Here is a 20,303-nt window from a genome sequence, read left to right as displayed (position 1 = left end):
CTGTGATGAGCGTGTTGTCCGTCTATATGTTTATGTTTGAGAATCTGGTTTTAAGTTTTTTACTGCAGCCTAGTTGATTATTGAGTAATTTCCAAAGTTCACGTGGTTTGTTTTTGTTTTCCTCAGTTTTGTCATTGATGAATTTTTTTTTGCAGTTTTGATCATGGAGTTTACGTCATTTTCTATTTTTTTTTTTTTTTTTTTTTTTATAAATTTTTTTGACATGACATAAAACTAGACACACACACATTAACAGTAAATATCCACAATAAGTCACAGGACTATGCAGTCCAGTATTTGAATCAATATAAATGTAGGTTACGAGATATATACATAATACTTACAATACAATACATACATATGCTCTTGCTCGCTCTTCTTCCCCCCTTGGATAATCCATCCATTATTTCGTTTCTAACCAAGGATTACAAATTCATATGCTATGCTTTATCTTCTCCACCACAACTGACCAAATTGCTATGCTGGCTTCATTAACATATAGGATTCGTGCGGTAGATATCTCTAAATAAATCACATCAAGATAGGTAAGAATCCAAACCTTCAGGCACATTTTATCTGGCTGAATCCAACGTGATGCTATTAGCTTTTTGGCAGCCGTAATACCGGACAAGATTAGCCTCTTTACATGTACAGAGTGTGATAACTGAGAGACATTATTCAGCAACAATACCGAAGGAAGTACAGGTATGGTCAGAGATAAAAATTCTGATAATTGCATGATTATTTCTTCCCAGAATATCTTAACAGGGGGGCATTCCCAATACATATGCATAAATGTACCGATATCACCCTTTAGACACAAGGAGCATATAGAGTCTTGTTTAAGCCCCATTCGGTTCAATCTTATAGGAGTCAGGTAAATCCTATGAATAAAATTAAGATTAATCTGTTGATGATCCGGGTTGCGTGACGCTAGTCGAACGTTTGCCCAGACTTCAGGCCAATCAAAATCTACTTCCAAGTCTGGTATATCCTTCCTCCAAACTGAGTCTAGGGGAAGGATTCCATACGAAGACGTAAGTAAGTGATGATAAAAGTCAGAGACAAAGCCTCTCGATGTCTCCCTTTCATAAAATAATTTGTGATATCTGTGGTGCTCAAGTGGTATCTTTAATGGGACTCCATGAGCCTTCAAAGTAGCTAATAACTGTATATAGAAATAATAAGTGGAGCTGGTGAGGTTAAATTTGTTATGAATATCTTAATAGCTACAGAAACCCCGTTCGTTGAAGATATCTCCCAATGTATGTATGCCCTGCTTTTCCCATTTGGGATATCTGATAGGTCTATTTAATAACAATGCACTCCTTATTGCACAGTTTACGTCATTTCTTAGTCTGTTTCTTTCTAGTTTGAGTTCAGTCGCGTGGGCTTGGAGTTCACTGCTCGTGCTTTTGGTAAGCTTTGACTGACTTTTACGAAACTCAGAGCATTTTTTGTCTCTGGTTTTCATAGCGGTCAGTATTTCAGTGTGCATCCACGGCTCAGTGCGATTTTTTACCCTGGTGGTTCTTAGGGGGGCCATGTTGTTTAGTATTGTTGAAAATTTGGTTTTGAAACCAAGCCATGTTTCTTCAACCAGTGTACCATTGAGCTCATCTGACCAGTCCAGGCTCTCCAGTTCAAGGTTGACCTTATGTAATTTGTTACTTCTGCTGTCTCTTTCTTTGTAAGAGTATATAAGACCCTACCCTATGTCATTTGTTACTTCCTCTGTTTCTTTGTTTGTATTGTGTGGATCTCATATCCCGTGACTCCAGCATAATTAACACCACGGTGACTCCCCTCCATGTATCATGTATCAGACACCTTGTAACATGCGTTACTTTATGAAGAAGATGTCAATGTGTTGATAAATGAAGTGTGGGGCGGGCCCAATATGTTAGGATATGCCAATGTCAGCATATTTGGGTCACTTGACCTTTAAGATTCCAGGTATGGGTGTGGTTAGGGGCGGTCCCAACCATCAGGGGGCCATCTTGGATTGGAATCATGGCCTCATGGAGTTTTGTTTGCTTAGTGCTATTGTGAGAGGAAGGAGGGATTTTTCCAGGCCTCCTAAAAGATTCTTCAGTAACCAAGGACAGGTCAGCTGCAGTGGTGCTTCCCAGTGGATTACTTCTTTTTCCTTTCCTTTTCTAAGATGTGGATCAACCCAGGACTTATCACCTTTTGGACACTCAAAGGTTTGAGTGTTGTTGGACACTACTAACTCTACCATGCAGGCTGCATGGTCTGGTAGGCCTGAACATTATATATGGTAACATTGTACATGGTAAACATACATGGTAACACACATGGTAACATTATATACGGTACATTATACATGGTAACATTATACACGGTACATTATACATGGTAACATTGTACATGGTAAACATACATGGTAACACACATGGTAACATTATACACGGTACATTATATATGGTAACATTGTACATGGTAAACATACATGGTAACACACATGGTAACATTATACACGGTACATTATATATGGTAACATTGTACATGGTAAACATACATGGTAACACACATGGTAACATTATACACGGTACATTATACATGGTAACATTATACACAGTACATTATACATGGTAACATTGTACATGGTAAACATACATGGTAACATACATGGTAACATTATACACGGTACATTATATATGGTAACATTGTACATGGTAAACATACAGGGTAACATTATACACGGTACATTATACATGGTAACATTTATGTTGGGGCTAATGGACTGTAAAGCTGACAGGACCGTTCTTATTGGTTTGAGATGATTTTTGTTGTACCATACGTTGCTATGGGGTGCCCCATTTATTTTGATCCTCTTTTTGGTTAATACAACACTTTGAATTTAACACTGTTCCAGTACTCTCATTCTTTATAGCTGAACAGGTTTGTTTATTATTTCAAGCTTGTTACAGAAATGGCAACCACGAAGGGACTTAAAAAAAAGAAAAAAGGAAAAAAAAGAAACCGTGTAAAATATTCTCTATGTTGTTGTTAAGAGCTTTTGTTTTGTTTTGTTAGTTTGGGGTTGCTATACCATGGCTACATCTATGCATTCTCCTATTCCAGGGAGTATTGTTGAAGAAGAGGTTGCCTCAGACCAAGAAGAGGTTGCCTCAGACCAGGGAGAGGGAGAACTTGCTGAAGCTCTCATAGACTTCACGGCTGGCCCTTTTGTGACAAGGAGAGATCCTGTACAGGATCTAGCTGAGACTCTTAATGACTTGTATGTGAATGATGACTGCTCTGGGGGTAGTGAGGAACAGCAACCTGAGGTCACTGTTATCCATTCTGGCGCATTATCTACCTCTGGGATGGGGGAAGCCGAAGTAGCTACTGACATTACACAGCTTCAGTCACGTTTGAGTGCTGTGGAAAGAGAGATCCAGGCTTTCCATATAAATACAACTAGACAAGATGACATGCTCAGGTATTACATTGACCGTAAATGTCAACGACTACAACAGACTTTTCAGAGCGATATTAATAACCTCCAACAGTCAATGGTGGAGTGTTTGAAAAGACGAGACAAACAGCTTAATGCCCAACCACAAAACCCCATCAGGAGGACTAGCACTCCTGTACGGGATGATACACCGTCTGTTCACTTTTCTGTTTTCAACCCTAGGAGCGAGCCTGCTGAGTTCAGAGGGAGCTCGAGGAGAGAATGGGAGCACCTGTTCACAGCTACAAACTGCCGGTGAAAGTCGGGTTTCCTTGCTTTGGTGGTCCAGAGGACGACACTGATCCGCTGTCATACATAGAGAAGTGTGAGGAGTTCCTGGCCCTTCATCAGCTGACCCATGAAGGTATTTTGGCAACCCTAAATACTGTGCTAAAGGACACCGCCAAAGATTGGTGGCGGGTGGAAAGGTCAAGGGTCAAGACATGGGCACAGTTTAAGTCATCATTTCTATGGTCATTCCTCTCAGAAGACTATGAGGCGGAAGGAGAGAAAAGGCTTCGGGATCGGATTCAAGGCCAAAAGGAGAGTATTAGAGACTTTGCATTCCAATATAGGGCGTTGTGTATGCGTTGGAGGCCAGGTTACAGTGAAAAGGAGATAGTCAATCTCATTTTGCGCAACTGCAACTGCAATCCCAAGTTAGCTAGTAGTGTTAGAGGAACCGCCCACACAGTTGATGAGCTGGTGAGAATCGGGACTCTCATTGAAGCTGACTGGGCTAGTCAGTCTTCCTATTGGGATAAAGTCAATGCTAATGCAAGTAGAGACAGAGAGTGGGGAAAGAGACCCAAACCGAGTAAGGATTCCCCCCAGCCAAAGGAGAGCTACAGGGGACTAGGACCAGGGTATGTGAGCACACTCATGCATGACTCCCCTAGTGACTCCAGCATTCAAGGACACCAGAGTAAGATTGTAGTTCCAATATTGGTTCGTGGAGTGAGGTGCAATGCATTGCTGGACACAGGAGCTACATACACCCTGCTGCAAGAGTCTCTCTGGACACACATAAAGAAACCTCAGGAATCCTTGACATCAAGTCCAGAGCAATCATTCCTCCTGGCAGATGGAAAAGTTCATCCTGCTTGGGGGCGGGCTAAACTTTGTTTTGAGTTGCATGAGGACTTATGGCTGATGGATGCCTACGTTATGAGCAAAGAACACTTGGCCTTCCCAGTTGTGTTAGGGCTTGACTTCCTGTTTAAGACAGGAATCCAACTTGACTTTAAGTCGGGGACATATGGGATTAGGCATGTAGGGAAACTCCAGTTCCATCGCTTTCTTCAAGAGGAGGTAGGATGGGAGGGTCACTGGGATGAAAAGAGGAGGCCCTTGGTGGGGCTGTACTTAGCAGCAACCCCTGTAGCCCAGCAAGAAGTCAATCTCCAAGTACTTGTCAGCAAGGCTAACGTGGATCAGTCCACCAAGGAAGCCCTACATCACCTTCTACTCCAGTGGCCAAAGGTCTGTTCAGAGCAGCTTGGGCAAACAGAGGTGGTGACACACACCATCCAAACGACAGATGAGCAGCCAGTTCGAAAAAAAGCATATCGGGTCTCACCGAAGAAAAAGGCTGTGGTGGATAGGGAAGTGAAGTCCATGCTGGAAAAAGGAATTATCCAACCTTCCAAGTCTCCCTGGGCTGCGCCTATGGTAATCGTTAAGAAAAAGGATGGAGGCGATCGCCCCTGTGTGGACTATAGGGGTCTCAACTCCAAGACCCCTCTTGATGCCTACCCTATGCCAAACATTCATGAAATCTTGGAATCGCTGAATGGTGCAAAGGTGTTCAGCACCTTAGACCTCAAAAGTGGCTACTGGCAGGTGAGGATGGATCCAGCCAGTCGGCAGAAAACTGCCTTTGTGACCCATGCCGGACTCTTTGAATTTAGAGTCATGCCTTTTGGCTTGAAGAATGCTGCTGCTACGTTTCAGCGCTTAATGGAAGTGGTGCTAGCCGATCTTAAGGGAGTCACATGCTTTGTTTACGTAGATGATATTATAGTCTATTCAAAATCTGAAGCACAGCACCTTCAGGATCTGGCTGATGTTTTTTTCCGCCTGCAGAAGGCAAACCTCATCTTGAACCTCAAGAAGTGCAACTTAATGCAACACCGCTTGCAGTTCCTTGGACACATTGTGACTACCGAGGGAATTGTCACTGACAACCAAAAGGTTGAGGCAGTCCAGGCCTTTCCTACTCCCAGGACACTACCGGAGGTCGCACATTTTCTGGGAATGGTGGGCTGGTACCATAGGTTCATTCCTAGGTTTGCAGAACGGTCTGCAGCCCTTAATGCCCTGAAAAAGAAAGATGTAAAATGGCAATGGACACCAGAGTGCCAAGGCGCATTCGAGGACCTCAAGGCAGCACTCCAGTCAGCTCCTATCTTGCAACAGCCAGACTACAGCCTGCCATTCACACTGCAGACCGATGCTAGTGGGATTGGCTTAGGAGCCGTACTGACCCAGCAGAGAGACGGACAGGACCATGTTCTTGCTTTTGCCTCAAGATTGTTGAAGCCAGCTGAAATCAACTATTCTGTTGCAGAGCGAGAATGTCTTGCTGTTGTATGGGCCGTGGAGAAGTGGCGGGCCTTGATCGAGGGTCAACGGTTTGAAGTAATTACCGACCACGCTGCCCTTGTTTGGGCTTTCAACAACCCCAAACCCACATCAAGGCTCATCAGGTGGACCATTCGGCTTCAGGATTTTGATTTCCAGGTGGTATACCGGAAGGGAAAATTGAACGTGGTACCTGATGCTTTGTCACGGGCATTCACAACCCCAGACTCCATCGCTGCGGCCTGTGTGACCAAGCAGAACAAAAGTGATTCTTCGGGATGCGATCTACCAGCGGATTGGGCAGAGATTGCTGACGCCCAAGCTTCTGACGCAGAATCCCAAGCGTTGATGGAGGAGATAGTAAAAGGAAATCCTAAAGCAGGTCGGATAGTCTATGTTCTTGAAAATGGAATCCTGTTCAGACAAATACCTGGTCAAACTCTAGGCCACAAGTTACAGCTTTTCGTGCCTAGATCACTAAGGGAGTCCTTTCTGAAGTATTATCATGACAACCCTCTTAGTGGTCACATGGGAAGGCTGAAGACACTGTTGCGACTGCTGGAGGTAGCCTACTGGCCTCAAGTCAGGAATGATGTGTGGGTCTATACAAAGAACTGTCTCATATGCCAGCAGTACAAACCTGGGTGTCAGAAACCGGCGGGTTTCCTTCAGTCCACCACGGTCAGCGAACCAGGGGAGATGTTGGGGATTGACTTGATGGGTCCTTTCCCCAGAAGTAAGAAGGGGAATCAGTATCTTCTGGTTATAGTAGACTACTGTTCTAAGTGGGTGGAACACTTCCCTTTACGAGACTCCAAAACACCAAAGATAATACATATCCTCAGACAGGAGATCTTCCTTCGCTGGGGAACCCCAAAGTACCTCTTATCTGACAGGGGCCCACAGTTCACCAGCCATCTCTTAAAAGAACTCTGTCGCCAGTGGGGTGTAGTAAAAAAACTGACCACAAGCTACCACCCCCAAACTAACTTGACCGAGAGAGTCAACAGAAACCTGAAGACCATGGTGGCCTCTTACGTCAAAGATCAGCATCAGGATTGGGATCTGTGGTTGGGCGAGTTCCGCTTTGCCATCAACACCGCCTACCATGAGAGTACTAGGTTCACTCCCGCAGAGATTGCGCTGGGAAGAAAATTGAAAGGACCCCTGGAGCGACTTCTATATCAGCCTCCCAAGCCGGACCAAAAGGCCTACTCCATGTTAGAAAGGCAACAGCAAATCCTGCAACAAGTTCAGCAAAATGTGGCTCAGGCCCAGGAGCATCAAGCTCGAAGCTACAATAGAAGGAGGTCTCCTGTCACATACCAAGTAGGAGAGAAGATGGGTTAAGCTGCACCCACAGTCTGATGCCAAGGCCATGTTTATGGCAAAACTTGCTCCAAAGTGGAGAGGGCCAGCCACAGTTCTCAGACATTTAGGGTCAGTGAACTACAGAGTAGCCATGGATAGCAGTCCCACCACCCATGAAACCTTGCATTTTGAGAACATGAAGATGTTTTATGGCGGTGGTACTACGCTTGGTGGGGGGATGTGTAACATGCGTTACTTTATGAAGAAGATGTCAATGTGTTGATAAATGAAGTGTGGGCCCAATATGTTAGGATATGCCAATGTCAGCATATTTGGGTCACTTGACCTTTAAGATTCCAGGTATGGGTGTGGTTAGGGGCGGTCCCAACCATCAGGGGGCCATCTTGGATTGGAATCATGGCCTCATGGAGTTTTGTTTGCTTACTGCTATTGTGAGAGGAAGGAGGGATTTTTCCAGGCCTCCTAAAAGATTCTTCAGTAACCAAGGACAGGTCAGCTGCAGTGGTGCTTCCCAGTGGATTACTTCTTTTTCCTTTCCTTTTCTAAGATGTGGATCAACCCAGGACTTATCACCTTTTGGACACTCAAAGGTTTGAGTGTTGTTGGACACTACTAACTCTACCATGCAGGCTGCATGGTCTGGTAGGCCTGAACATTATATATGTTAACATTGTACATGGTAAACATACATGGTAACACACATGGTAACATTATACACGGTACATTATACATGGTAACATTATACACGGTACATTATACATGGTAACATTGTACATGGTAAACATACATGGTAACACACATGGTAACATTATACACGGTACATTATATATGGTAACATTGTACATGGTAAACATACATGGTAACACACATGGTAACATTATACACGGTACATTATATATGGTAACATTGTACATGGTAAACATACATTGTAACACACATGGTAACATTATACACGGTACATTATACATGGTAACATTATACACAGTACATTATACATGGTAACATTGTACATGGTAAACATACATGGTAACATACATGGTAACATTATACACGGTACATTATATATGGTAACATTGTACATGGTAAACATACAGGGTAACATTATACACGGTACATTATACATGGTAACATTTATGTTGGGGCTAATGGACTGTAAAGCTGACAGGACCGTTCTTATTGGTTTGAGATGATTTTTGTTGTACTATACGTTGCTATGGGGCGCCCCATTTATTTTGATCCTCTTTTTGGTTAATACAACACTTTGAATTTAACACTGTTCCAGTACTCTCATTCTTTATAGCTGAACAGGTTTGTTTATTATTTCAAGCTTGTTACAACCTTCTCATGTATGTCTTCTTCCCTTAACATCACTTATCTTCACTTGCTTTTATTTTGACTTACTTATTCACTTAATTATCTTTTGACAATTGCTTTTGTATACTTGTATGGATCCATATCTGTAATAAACAATCATATTGAACTTTCTAAATCGTCTCCTGATTATCATAAAATGAGATTAGATTAAAATGTATTGTCATTATACAAGTTTCAAGTTCAAGTTTTGTTTTATTTGTCACATTATAAGGTACATGCTTGGTTCTGTATGAGCCTCCAGAGATTGCCGCCGGATACAAGTATAGTTCAACAAAAAGAGGTTTGGCATCAAATGTAACCGTGCAATAGTAATATACAATGTACAGGTGATTAAACTGGGTATAAAATATATAAATTAGGGCGGCTGGGTGGCGCAGCGGACATTGCGCTCATCACCAATGCAAGAGACACCGGGTTCGACTCCGGCTGTCGGCGTTGCCTCCGGCTTGGGCCAGCCGTCATACTAACTCAATTGGCAGAGTTAGCGGGTGGAAGTCGATGGGTGGTAATCTGGACGTTGTGGACAGCGACTCCTACAGGTCGGTTGGGGGACGCCTGCACAGCAGAGACAGGAAAAATGGCGGGGGTAGTGTGAGCCTCCCACACGTTACACCTCGCCAAATGAGAGTCCGCGCTGGCAGGTGAAAAGATGTGAAAGGCTGCCTCCACATCAGTGGCGTCGTTAGCCCTGGGCTTCCGGGGCTTTAGCCCCCGATGTTTTTCTCCTAGCCCCGGATCTAAAAAAAAAAAAAAAAAAATTGTTTACCTTTTTTTTTTTTTTTTTAGATGTCAGCATCCCCATTATCTGTGCTGAATGTTTGTTAGTGTTTGGTATTTTTTGTTGGTTTTTAGTACTTTTAAACATTTTTAGTAAGTAGTTTTCATTTGATCCTATAATTTTTTCATTCACCGATTTGTGGACTTTTTTTTAGTGTCCTGAAAGGCACCTTATAAATCAAATGCATTATTATTATTATTATTATTATTATTATTATTATTATTATTATTATTATTATTATTATTATTATTATTATTATTATTATTATTATTATTATTATTATCATCCAGGAGGGAAAAGACACTTTGGATAGTAGGGACTGCATCTCTGCCTGTCCTGACCAGGAAACACTTTGCAACTGTGATCTCCTCTGGCAATAGTTGGATATTGTAATGTGTGGCGAGGGGTTGCAGCAATTCCACTGATAGAAACTGGTCTGAGGCTGGATAACATGCCTGTATGCCTCTCATAAGTTGTTATCCAACTCATGAGAACCTGCTCTCAAGCTCTTGCAGCATTCTGTCGACGACTGGATAGAACAGTCTCTGTCCAGTGGCGGCTCGCCACTAGGGGCGCTCGGGCGCCGCCCCCCCTCAGGCCCTACCCTGGTTATATGAGAGAACAAGAAAAATACGTTTTTAGTTTTTTGTTTTATAGCCCTATAAATAATATAAACATGTTTAAAATTAATAATATTTACTCATTTTAAGTATGTTTGTGTTTCCAATGCACAATATAACGTTATTATTAAGGCTGTCAAATATATCGCGTTAATATCGCGTTAACTCCCGATTCTATTAATGCCACTAATTTTTTTAACTCAAGATTAACTAAAAAAAAAAAAAAAAATTTTTACTAGACTTCACTCAGGTGTATTATTGATGCTCTCATTGATACTATGTTTGTTTCTGAAGTGTGTGTGTGTGTGTGTGTGTGTGTGTGTGTGTGTGTGTGTGTGTGTGTGTGTGTGTGTGTGTGTGTGTGTGTGTGTGTGTGTGTGTGTGTGTGTGTGTGTGTGTGTGTGTGTGTGTGTGTGTGTGTGTGTGTGTGTGTGTGTGTGTGTGTGTGTGTGTGTGTGTGTGTGTGTGAGATATAGAGAGAGAGGGGGGTGAGAGAGACGAGGAAGGGGCAAAAGAGAAAAAGAGCTGGGAGAGTGTGTGTGTGAGGGAGAGAGGGGGGTGTGTGATTAATCAGCCCTTGTGTGTGTGAATGTAACAAGTTCCTAACGTTTTCTTTCCCCTATTATTTCATGCACACTTTATTCATTGTTTTAAATTATTATTTTCTTTTAAGTTATTTTGTGCATCACTCTGTTTTGAATTTGATGCAAATTTGCAATGCATGAGGGTCATCCTTTTGTGTTAAATGGCTGCACAAAGCAAGCATTTGTTGACTCGCATGTTGATAAGAGTATTAAAACTTGGAACTTGAAAAAGATCTGTTTAAGGTAAAAAAAAAAAAAAAAAACGATTAATTTGCGATTAATCGCGAGTTAACTATGGACAATCATGCGATTAATCGAGTTAAATATTTTAATCGTTTGACAGCACTAGTTATTATATAAAAAAAATACTCGTTTTCTTGAACAGGAAGTGACTCACTTTTCTTTTTTTTTATTATTTTTTTGTATTTCTCGGCCCGGGCTAGACGCGATAGCGCTCTGAGTGCGCGTCACGGTTTGATCGCTGTATCCGTCGCAGCCAATCAGTGCGTTGTGCGTTGTGCGTTGAAATATGACTATTATGTTGGAATCCGGGCGCGATTTGAAGCGGTCTAGCCAGTAGCGTCAAGAATTTCTGTAGCCGCATTTCGCGGAGACGCTCTCTGATTGGCCGACGCCAGTATTTTTTTCCGTAGCAGAATTTCACAGAGACAATCTCTGATTGGCCGAATCCAATTTCTAATGTTCCAATTCTAGCTTATTCCTAGGTTGGTCCGTTGGTGGTAGAGATAGTTGTGTTGTTGTGAGATGCAGCTGTTTGTCTTAGAGCGTGCCGTGACTGCAAGTTCTTTAGACTGTTAAGTTTAGGCACTCTTTCAAAGTTGGTTAAGGTTAGAGTTTGTCTTAGAGCATGGTGATAGAATGCCAGGTAGTTTGCAGTCTGTTCGACGCGGAAATGGACAAAGGAATGAAGTACTTGTGTTGTGTGGTGCTAACTGCTAACAAGCTAACACTTGGCTAACAAGCTATATGGCGGATGCAGTCTGGACACAGTGGACAGTGGTCTGGAATACATCAACAGTGGATTATACACTTTATCAAGGCAAGCCCTCCTGCCCTGGACGTGTCAACTAAACAGTGAGTCTCTCTCTCTCTCTCTCTCTCTCTCGCTCTCTCTCTCTCTCTCTCTCTCTCTCTCTCTCTCTCTCTCTCTCTTTCTTTTGGATTGAAAATACGTGGATTATGGCTTGTTCAATATCGTCTATGTTTGAATGAATGAAAACTTTATTAACAGATTGCAGAATGGGTACAATACAGTACGGCTCAATACACACAATTGTTAAGGGGATGCAGACCAGAGAAAGACGTTTGTCTTGTTTACATCAGGGTCCCAGATTTTCGATTCATATCGATAGTTTAATAGCTAGCCTTGGCTCGTTTAACAATATGCAAAATATGTGTACAGCCCTGTACTCATACTGAAGTTATTCTTGGTATATAATAGGTCTGATTGTGTAACGAATCGATTCCACGTCGCGCTGTGTGTGAGAGAGAGAAGGAGAGAGGGAGAGATCTGCGTGTGTTTGGAGACGGAGCGAGTTTTGTTTCTAACTTTTCTATTTATATATTGTGTTTCAAGTTGTGAATTAGACTATACTTTATTTGACTGGTTGTGTGTTGTTGTAGTAACAGCTGAGCGACTCGTTCATAAGAGCCGATTCATTGCCGTGAGCGTGAGTCGAATCGCTCACGTCTTGCCATGAGTCGGTTGCGTGGTACTGTACATGTTTGCAAAATGTTTTGGTATAGCGCCCCTAGTGGAGAGAGAACCAGCAGCCGCTACTGTCTCTGTCTCAGCTGATCTCCTGAGCTGAGGTCTGAGCTTGTGCCACAAGATGACTCAACTACATACTCGTCCATCCTTTTCTGCTTCCTCCTTTGGCTGGTAGTATGTTCCTCAATCCAAAGGCCATTACATATGGCCTTTGTCCTGTCATACATGTCCACTGCCATCTCTGAGGTGCGATAACCTTTGAGTGTGTCCTGCACTGTGCTTTTAAATAGTATAGATATTGAAGATGTGCACTTTAACGCAGCAGCACCTGGAGCCATCCATACCCATGTCCAGTGTCCTATAATAAGCTTTAATCGAACCTCGGATAGTCCGATTGGTTTGGGGTGGTGTGAAAGCTCATTCACTCTTGCAAGTGAACCCTGCTGCGGTTCATTTGAGATGTGAATGCAAAGCGGACCAAAGGCAGGAAAAGACCCAAAAATCGAATATTTTTTTTATGAGAAGACTGAAACATATGTATATAATGAAACACACAATACAGTTTTTTTTTCGATTGCCTAAGCATGATTTTGAAAACGGGGCCCGGTGTTTCAAAACACACAATTAGCACAACCACACACACAATTATCAGAACACCTCAGATCCTTTGCTAAATTAAACACTTGTCAAAACCATACACTAATTGTGTTACCATATGAGACACACGTTTCATATGACTTAATTCTGTTTGAACCAGTTACACACACTGCTGTGCTTAACCTAAAACACATTTAGCAATTCTACTTCTCAGTGATTAGAGTACTGTAAGTGAAGTACGCAGAGAATGTGCAAATATACAATAAATTCACCAAACACTACACAAGACCAATGCTGTAGACTGATGAAAATATAATTTATTTGTCTACATATACCCAAATCAATGATGCAGACTGATGAAAAAATAACATTTTCTCTCCATATACCCAAATCAATGATGCAGACTGATGAAAATATAAATGTTCTCTCCATATAACCAAATCAGTCAACATTTCAACATGGAGAATCACAACAATACATGTCCCAGTTTTCATGCTACTATGTGCATAACACTGTAAGCTCAGCAAATACCAGACAAACATAAAATACTGTATCCAGTACAGGTTAAAATTACAGTAACACAATTTTTTTTTGAAAAAATTTAAACAGAAAATACTAGACATTATCTCTTTGCCTAGCTGGATCTGGCAAGATAATTTTTTGTTGTGATTCTCCATGTTGACATGTTGACTGATTTGGGGAAATGGGAGAAAATGTATATTTTCATCAGTCTGCATCATTGGTTGTCTTGTGTAGTGTTTGGTGGATGTATTGTATATTTTCACGTTCTCTGTGTACAGTACTTCACACTGAACTCACCTGCTGCATTTTTATAGTGCTTAAACCTGATTGTGTATCTACAATTCATTAAGCAATGGTGTGTTTGTGCATCTGATGGCTGTGTTTAACCAATTGGCTCATATGTGTGGTAATTTGACATTCTGTGTCTAATGTAATGCAAGTGTGTTTAGTGTTTTGCAAATCACTGTGTGTATTGTTTTGCAAAAAGTGAGGCTGACATTGTAGGGGTGCAAATCTGGGCCTATATTTTGCTCCTTGGGTGTAAGGTTTTGATAATTGTGTAATACTTTTGATTTGAGTGTTTATGCAATTGAAGAAAACTGTAAAGACTAGAGATGAACTGTTTATTTATTTTGTACATAGGCTGTGCATATGTTTGTTTGTTTATTTGCTTATGTGTATGATTCTTAACTGTGTTTTTATTTTGTTATTGGTGTATATGTGTATGTATGTACAGTATATGTATATATATATATATATATATATATGTATATTTGTACTCCTGTTGGGGCTTCTTGGACCAGATCAATGTTTTATCTGGCTAAATAAATAAATAAATAATAAACTGATGATTTGGTCCTGTTAACTTTGAATTTTCTATGGGGACTGCCCAGATCCCTCTCATGGACCTGGACCTCACTTTGAGAACCTCTAATGATTCTAGTTATTCAGTATTCATCTATAATTACTCTAAAATTGCGTATTTCTGTGTTTAAAAAAAAAAAAAAAATGGGGGGGGGGGGCTGACCCCCCCTCGACCCTCCTGAGGGGCGGGCTGAAGCCCCCAATGTTTTCTAACCCTAAAAACGCCCCTGCTCCACATGTATCAGAGGGGACATGTGATGCAAGGCTTCTATCCTCCCTACAACCGGCCAGTGGGGGGCATATGCGAGCAACGTTCAAGACAGGGGAGGGGAGAATTGGCACGGCTAAATTGGGATGGGAGAAAAAATAGAAAAAGAGGAGAAAAGGTGGATTAAAAATAAATATATATATATAAATTAGTACTACTGAGTAATGGGGCTAGTCAGATGTATGTACAGAGTAGTATTAATATGTATTAATTAAAAGACGTACTGTATTGTACCCATTTCACAATCTGATAATTATTATTGTACATGATATCATACAGAGTAATATGAGTTATGTGCAGGTGAATATGTAGGTATATAGAAGGATTATATGCAGGTATATTCATGGTATATACAGCATTATTGCACATGCTATATAGAGTTATATCTATGGGTAGACTATAATATTATATGAGGAAGGTAGTTATGATCAGTGATGCCAGTAACTGTAATCTGATTACTTTTTTCAGTAAATAGTAATCTAACTTGTTACTTTTTACAAGCCAGTAATCTGATTACAGTTACTTTTCCAAGTGGCTGTGAGTTACTATTTAGTTACTATCTCATAATGCTGATGATAAGAGAGCCAGGGGTAAAGTCAGCTAGACTGGAATATGGCCTGATGGCTGATGACGTCTCATGATGACCTGTCTGAGCAGCCAATCATGATTTATGACATTATGCACTTTCAATAAAGCATTATTTAAAAAAATAACTGTTGTCATTCTTATGTTGTGGCAGCAGCAGGGGGGACGACGACGACTTCGTAACCTAGTTACTTTCCGTTACTTTGATAATCAAGTAATCAGTAAAGTAACTAGATTACCTTTTAAAGGAGTAATCAGTCATCAGATTATTTTCACAAGTAATCTGTGGCATCACTGGTTATGATTAACTCGTAGTTGCATATGCACAGTAGTGAAAAGGATTTTACTTGCCAACAAAAAAAGCACTACACAACTTCATCATGCACTACTTGTATCCAAATAGCTTAAAATCTGATTAAAGACCAATATATTCGAGGGGTGGGATTCATAGCTAGTCAGTGTAATGACGTGTTCCTTATTACATTACCAAAAACGAACTATGGGAGGCAGCAATACGCCACGGCGCGTCTAGTCTACCGTTAAACGAAGAAGAAGAAGACGACAGGATGTGACCCACTTCGCTGACGTCAGGTCACTTAACTCCGTGCTGCGCGTGAGTGAACCACCGGACTTCTTTTCTACGAGCTAGCTAGCAACGAGCTAACTGTCCCCTAACCTGGATTCCACGGAACGCGTAAAAAACACACATTTCTACTTTTTTCCAACACCAGAATAACCACATTACTATGGAGATTTAATTATTAAATTGCGTCTCTGAAAATATATCGTTTTTTTTGTATCAACGGTAGGTCAACATCAACTTAGCCACACGACACGCAGGGCCGCGGCTTCATGTCGAGCACAAAGGCCTAGTTAATAACGTCACGTCGCCTCTGCTCCTCAAGCAGCAGCATGTATCCCTCTTGGGGTAACTATGGCGGCGGCCACCAGCCCCAGAACTTCGGCGGCTCTGCACCCAGACCAGGGCAGCAGCAGACCGGGGCGGGGGGTCAGCAGCAGGCCGCACCGACCGGCGGCGGTGGATTCGGGGGAGCTTCTTCTTCTTCTTCCTCCGCGACGGGCGGCGGGGCCTCCGGGTTCTCCAGCCTGCAGGAGCAGCACCTCCAGCAGATGCAGAAGCTGCAGATGCTGCACCAGAAGCAGCTCCAGAAGGTGCTGCATCACGGCGGCGGCAACAACGATCACGGCACGACGGGGGCGAGTAGTGGCGGGGGTCAATCCGGCGGGGGTGGTGGATACTCCTCCGGGTCGTCGTGGCAGCAGCAACCCGACGGGTACGGGTATGGTTATAATAATAATAACGACGGCGGCGGGGGGTTCGGTTCCCAGTCTTTGTATCAACAAGACGAGGAGATGCCCGGGCCTCCCAGTCCTCCTCCCCAGCCCCCCCAGCCGCCTCCTCCACCGCAGCCCAAGGAGGCGCACCCGGAGCCGCCTCCACCACCGGAGCCGACGAACCCGCAACAGAACAACGGCGTTCATGCATCAAAAGAGGTAAAGACCGTTTCCTACGCACCAGAGGAAGACGACTCCGATTTGTCGTCTATGTCTGTGCAGGTAACGTGGTTAATATTCTACTAACAGTGTAACACTGTTGTTTGCATGTCGTATCGGTATCATGGTTGGTATCATTATTCACTATGAATTGAAAATGGGGGACCCTGATGTGAACAAGACAAACGTCTTTCTCTGGTCTGCATCCCCGTAACAATTGTGTGTATTGAGCCGTACTGTGTTGTACCCATTCTGCAATCTGCTGATACAGTTTTCATTCATTATTGGTATTTGCCCTTTCGCCAACACATAATTAATTGACCAGGCTCGTCTTTGTAAGAACGTCTTCGTCATCGCGTCTTAATTCATCCTAATTGTTTAAGGCGAGACACTGCAGGTGAATAGTCAAATATACTTTTTTTGTTGATTTTGAGATTTTGTTATATTTTGCTTCCTAAACATGTCTTCTATGAAACTAGTGACAATAAAACGTCAATAACACACATTTAGTTGTTTATTTTACATCATTTTGCCTTATTGCATCCATAAATGTGCACATATTTAATGGGGAAGTGCCTCATTTGCATATATAAAAATAAATTTCAGAAAACTTGCAATATATTTCTTAGTTTATATGTACATAACAAATTGGGAAAGTTTCATAGTGATATCTATTCAAATATGTTTTGCCTATTAGGGGGTACTACACTGTACTACACTGTTTGTAGCCTGTGTGTAGATCTGTTCAGTTCAATAACATCATTATTATTATTATTCAGTTATCAGGCATGTGTTTAGGTTGTCTATTACTAATGGTTTGATTAGGTATTGTGTTTGTAAATATCTGTTTAAAAAAAAAAAGTATGGCATTTTACAATACAGAACTTTAAAGGCGTTTTCCCAAAAATGAGTTTTAAGAGTTTTTCCTCATACTCTGAGCCAGAAATCTCCACTTCAGTAGCACTCGCATACACCAAACCTTCCAGTTCTATTCATATCTATGTTCTGAAGGTATTTACAGAAGGGTTTGTTGATATCGCATTCATACCCTGATTTATATCACATTTTATTCCTAAAAACATGGCGAAATATGGAATTTTACCATAAAAATTGACTGAATGGAATATTTTTTGATTTATGGAGTGATACAAAGAGATATCCAAAATCCCCTCTGTAATAACCTTTGGCTCTAATATGTCAACAAAATGAAACTATAATTTTGAAAATGGCTTTATCCAATGTTCAGATTTCTGTCCTGGAATTATATGCAAATTAGTGCATATTTAAGTAGATCATGCCTCATTTGCAGATTTAAACATACAATTTCAGAACTTGTAATACAAAAAAGTCTTGTCTTAATATAAGTAATCAACTGGGGAAGTTTCATTGTGATATATATTAGTTAATTTTTTTTACCCTATTCACCTGCAGTGTCTCCCCTTAACAGTGACAACAATAACATTATGGGACGGACCCACGTTTATTTCCTGTTGCGATGCAAGGAAATGATACAAGAGGAAGTCATCGCATCAGTGATGGTGCCAGTTCTATTGAAGCCCATGGGATAATATGCATGGAGAGGCAAAATATACATGATATCTGAGGAAATATACATCAACCAACATACCAAACGTTAGCTACTAGTTAACAATGCCACACATTTCCAATGGACGGGTTGGAGGCGGGGCTTCGTGGTCTGGACAAGTATTAGTGGTCTGGACAAGTATTTGCACTACTGCGCACCATTTTCAACTTCACTTTCGTCTTGTTGATTGATTGATTGATTGAAAAGTTTATTAACAGATTGCAGAATGGGTACACTACAGTACAGTACAGCTCAATACATACAATTGTTAAGAGGATGCAGACCTGAGAAAGACTTGTCTTGTTTCCATCAGGGTCCCCCATTTTCAATTCATCATATGACACACACGACATACAGATAGACAGTACTGCTACATCTATACATTTATGACATACCAGATTTTCAAATACAGTACTGTTTGTGATACTAAAAAAATCCAGAAAAAGAGTGTATATACATTTGACATAGAAACTGTGCATTGGAGGAGGTAGGGTAGGTGGGGTGGGGCTGTACATTGGAGGTGGGGGGGGGGGGGGGTTGGGTACATTGGAATAATGACAAAGCCATGCTAGTTTACATAGATCCCCCATTTTCAACTTACCTTCCCCCATTTTCAACTTAACTTTCGTCTCGTTTACATAGGTACATAGACAGTAATGTTACATCTAGACATTTATGACATACCAGATCTAGTAATAATAGAGTAAACTTGTACATAGACAGTACTGCTACATCTAGACATTTATGGCATACCAGATCTAGTAATAATAGAGTAAACTTAACTTTCGTCTCAGTTAGGGATGCCCCGATCACGTTTTTTGCCACCGATCGTCGTGAGCCATATCGGCCGATACCGATCGTTTTTGATTAAAAAGAAATTAAAAATTATTTTATATAAAAAGTTTTTTTTTTTATATATTATATAATTAGACTTGTACTTGTATTATCTGCGAGACATCGCCACCACGCAACAAGTCAAAATGCTCGCTATCTGCAAACAGCTCCACTGTCTGTGTGTACTCTAGTAGCCCAGCTCCAAAAAGGATTCTCCGGCGCTGCAGCGGGACCCTATTGGTAACGTTATGCTTTGGTCATTTCACATTCAGCAAGCCCTCAGCTCGAATACGCATTAAATCAATGTTATAAGACATTGATATCAAGAGCTATCTGTAGCTACTGCTAGCCGGCTAGATGACGTTAAGACAGAACTTTAGTTCAATGGGACATTTCATTTTGAACAGTAAACTAACGTCAGCTAACGCAAGCTACCGGAGGTATGAACATGGACTACTAGATTTTCTGGATCATTTGTTGATATCAGGAGCTATCGGTAGCTAGCCGGCTAAATACCGTTAGACAATGCCTACTAAACGTGAATAGTTGACTGGGTAATTTTGTTTAAACAGTAACGATAGCTAGGTAGCTAACGTTAGCGCAGGTCGAATGCACTACAGACTCGAGCAGAGGAGCTGCACCTCTTTGTTTACAAACTCTACACGGGGGCGGGCGGGGCTAGGGAGGAGGAGCAGTTTGCAGGTCCTGTGCGTCTGAGACAAGCGAGTGAGATATCCACTTGATCAGTTTCCGCGATCGGCGTATATGACTCATTATCGGAATTCCCCGATCGCATATTTATACTGATTACCGGCCGATAACGATCGGTGGCCGATCGATCGGGGCATCCCTAGTCTCAGTAACAATGTTCATAATGTGTTGAGTGCTACAGCGTAGGTTAGTTTATTAGGACAAGTGCATGACAGTAAGGTTAGTTAGGGTTAGATTTTTTTTATTCAGATAATGGTTGAAGAAGTGAGTCTTTAGTCGACGGCGAAATAATAGAGTAAACTTAACTTTCGTCTCGTTTACATAGGTACATAGAC

At 41.6% G+C, this 20,303-nt stretch overlaps 1 protein-coding gene across 1 annotated transcript in view; it reads left to right on the top strand.

Moving 5' to 3' along the window:
* Window positions 1–15,941: 15,941 nt before the first annotated feature.
* ylpm1 (YLP motif containing 1) overlaps window positions 15,942–20,303 on the top strand; it is a 158,709-nt gene continuing 154,347 nt past the window's right edge. The window contains exon 1 of the mRNA XM_084314157.1: window positions 15,942–16,901. Within this exon, the coding sequence (XP_084170283.1) occupies window positions 16,236–16,901 (666 nt within the window). The 5' untranslated portion in view covers window positions 15,942–16,235. The remainder of the gene's footprint in view (window positions 16,902–20,303) is intronic.

This window comes from Notolepis coatsorum (assembly GCF_963971535.1).
Source record: "Notolepis coatsorum genome assembly, chromosome: 5".
NCBI classification, from domain to species: Eukaryota; Metazoa; Chordata; class Actinopteri; order Aulopiformes; family Paralepididae; genus Notolepis; species Notolepis coatsorum.
Note: the sequence above shows the minus strand (reverse complement) of the source record. Positions and strands in the feature narration are given on the sequence as shown.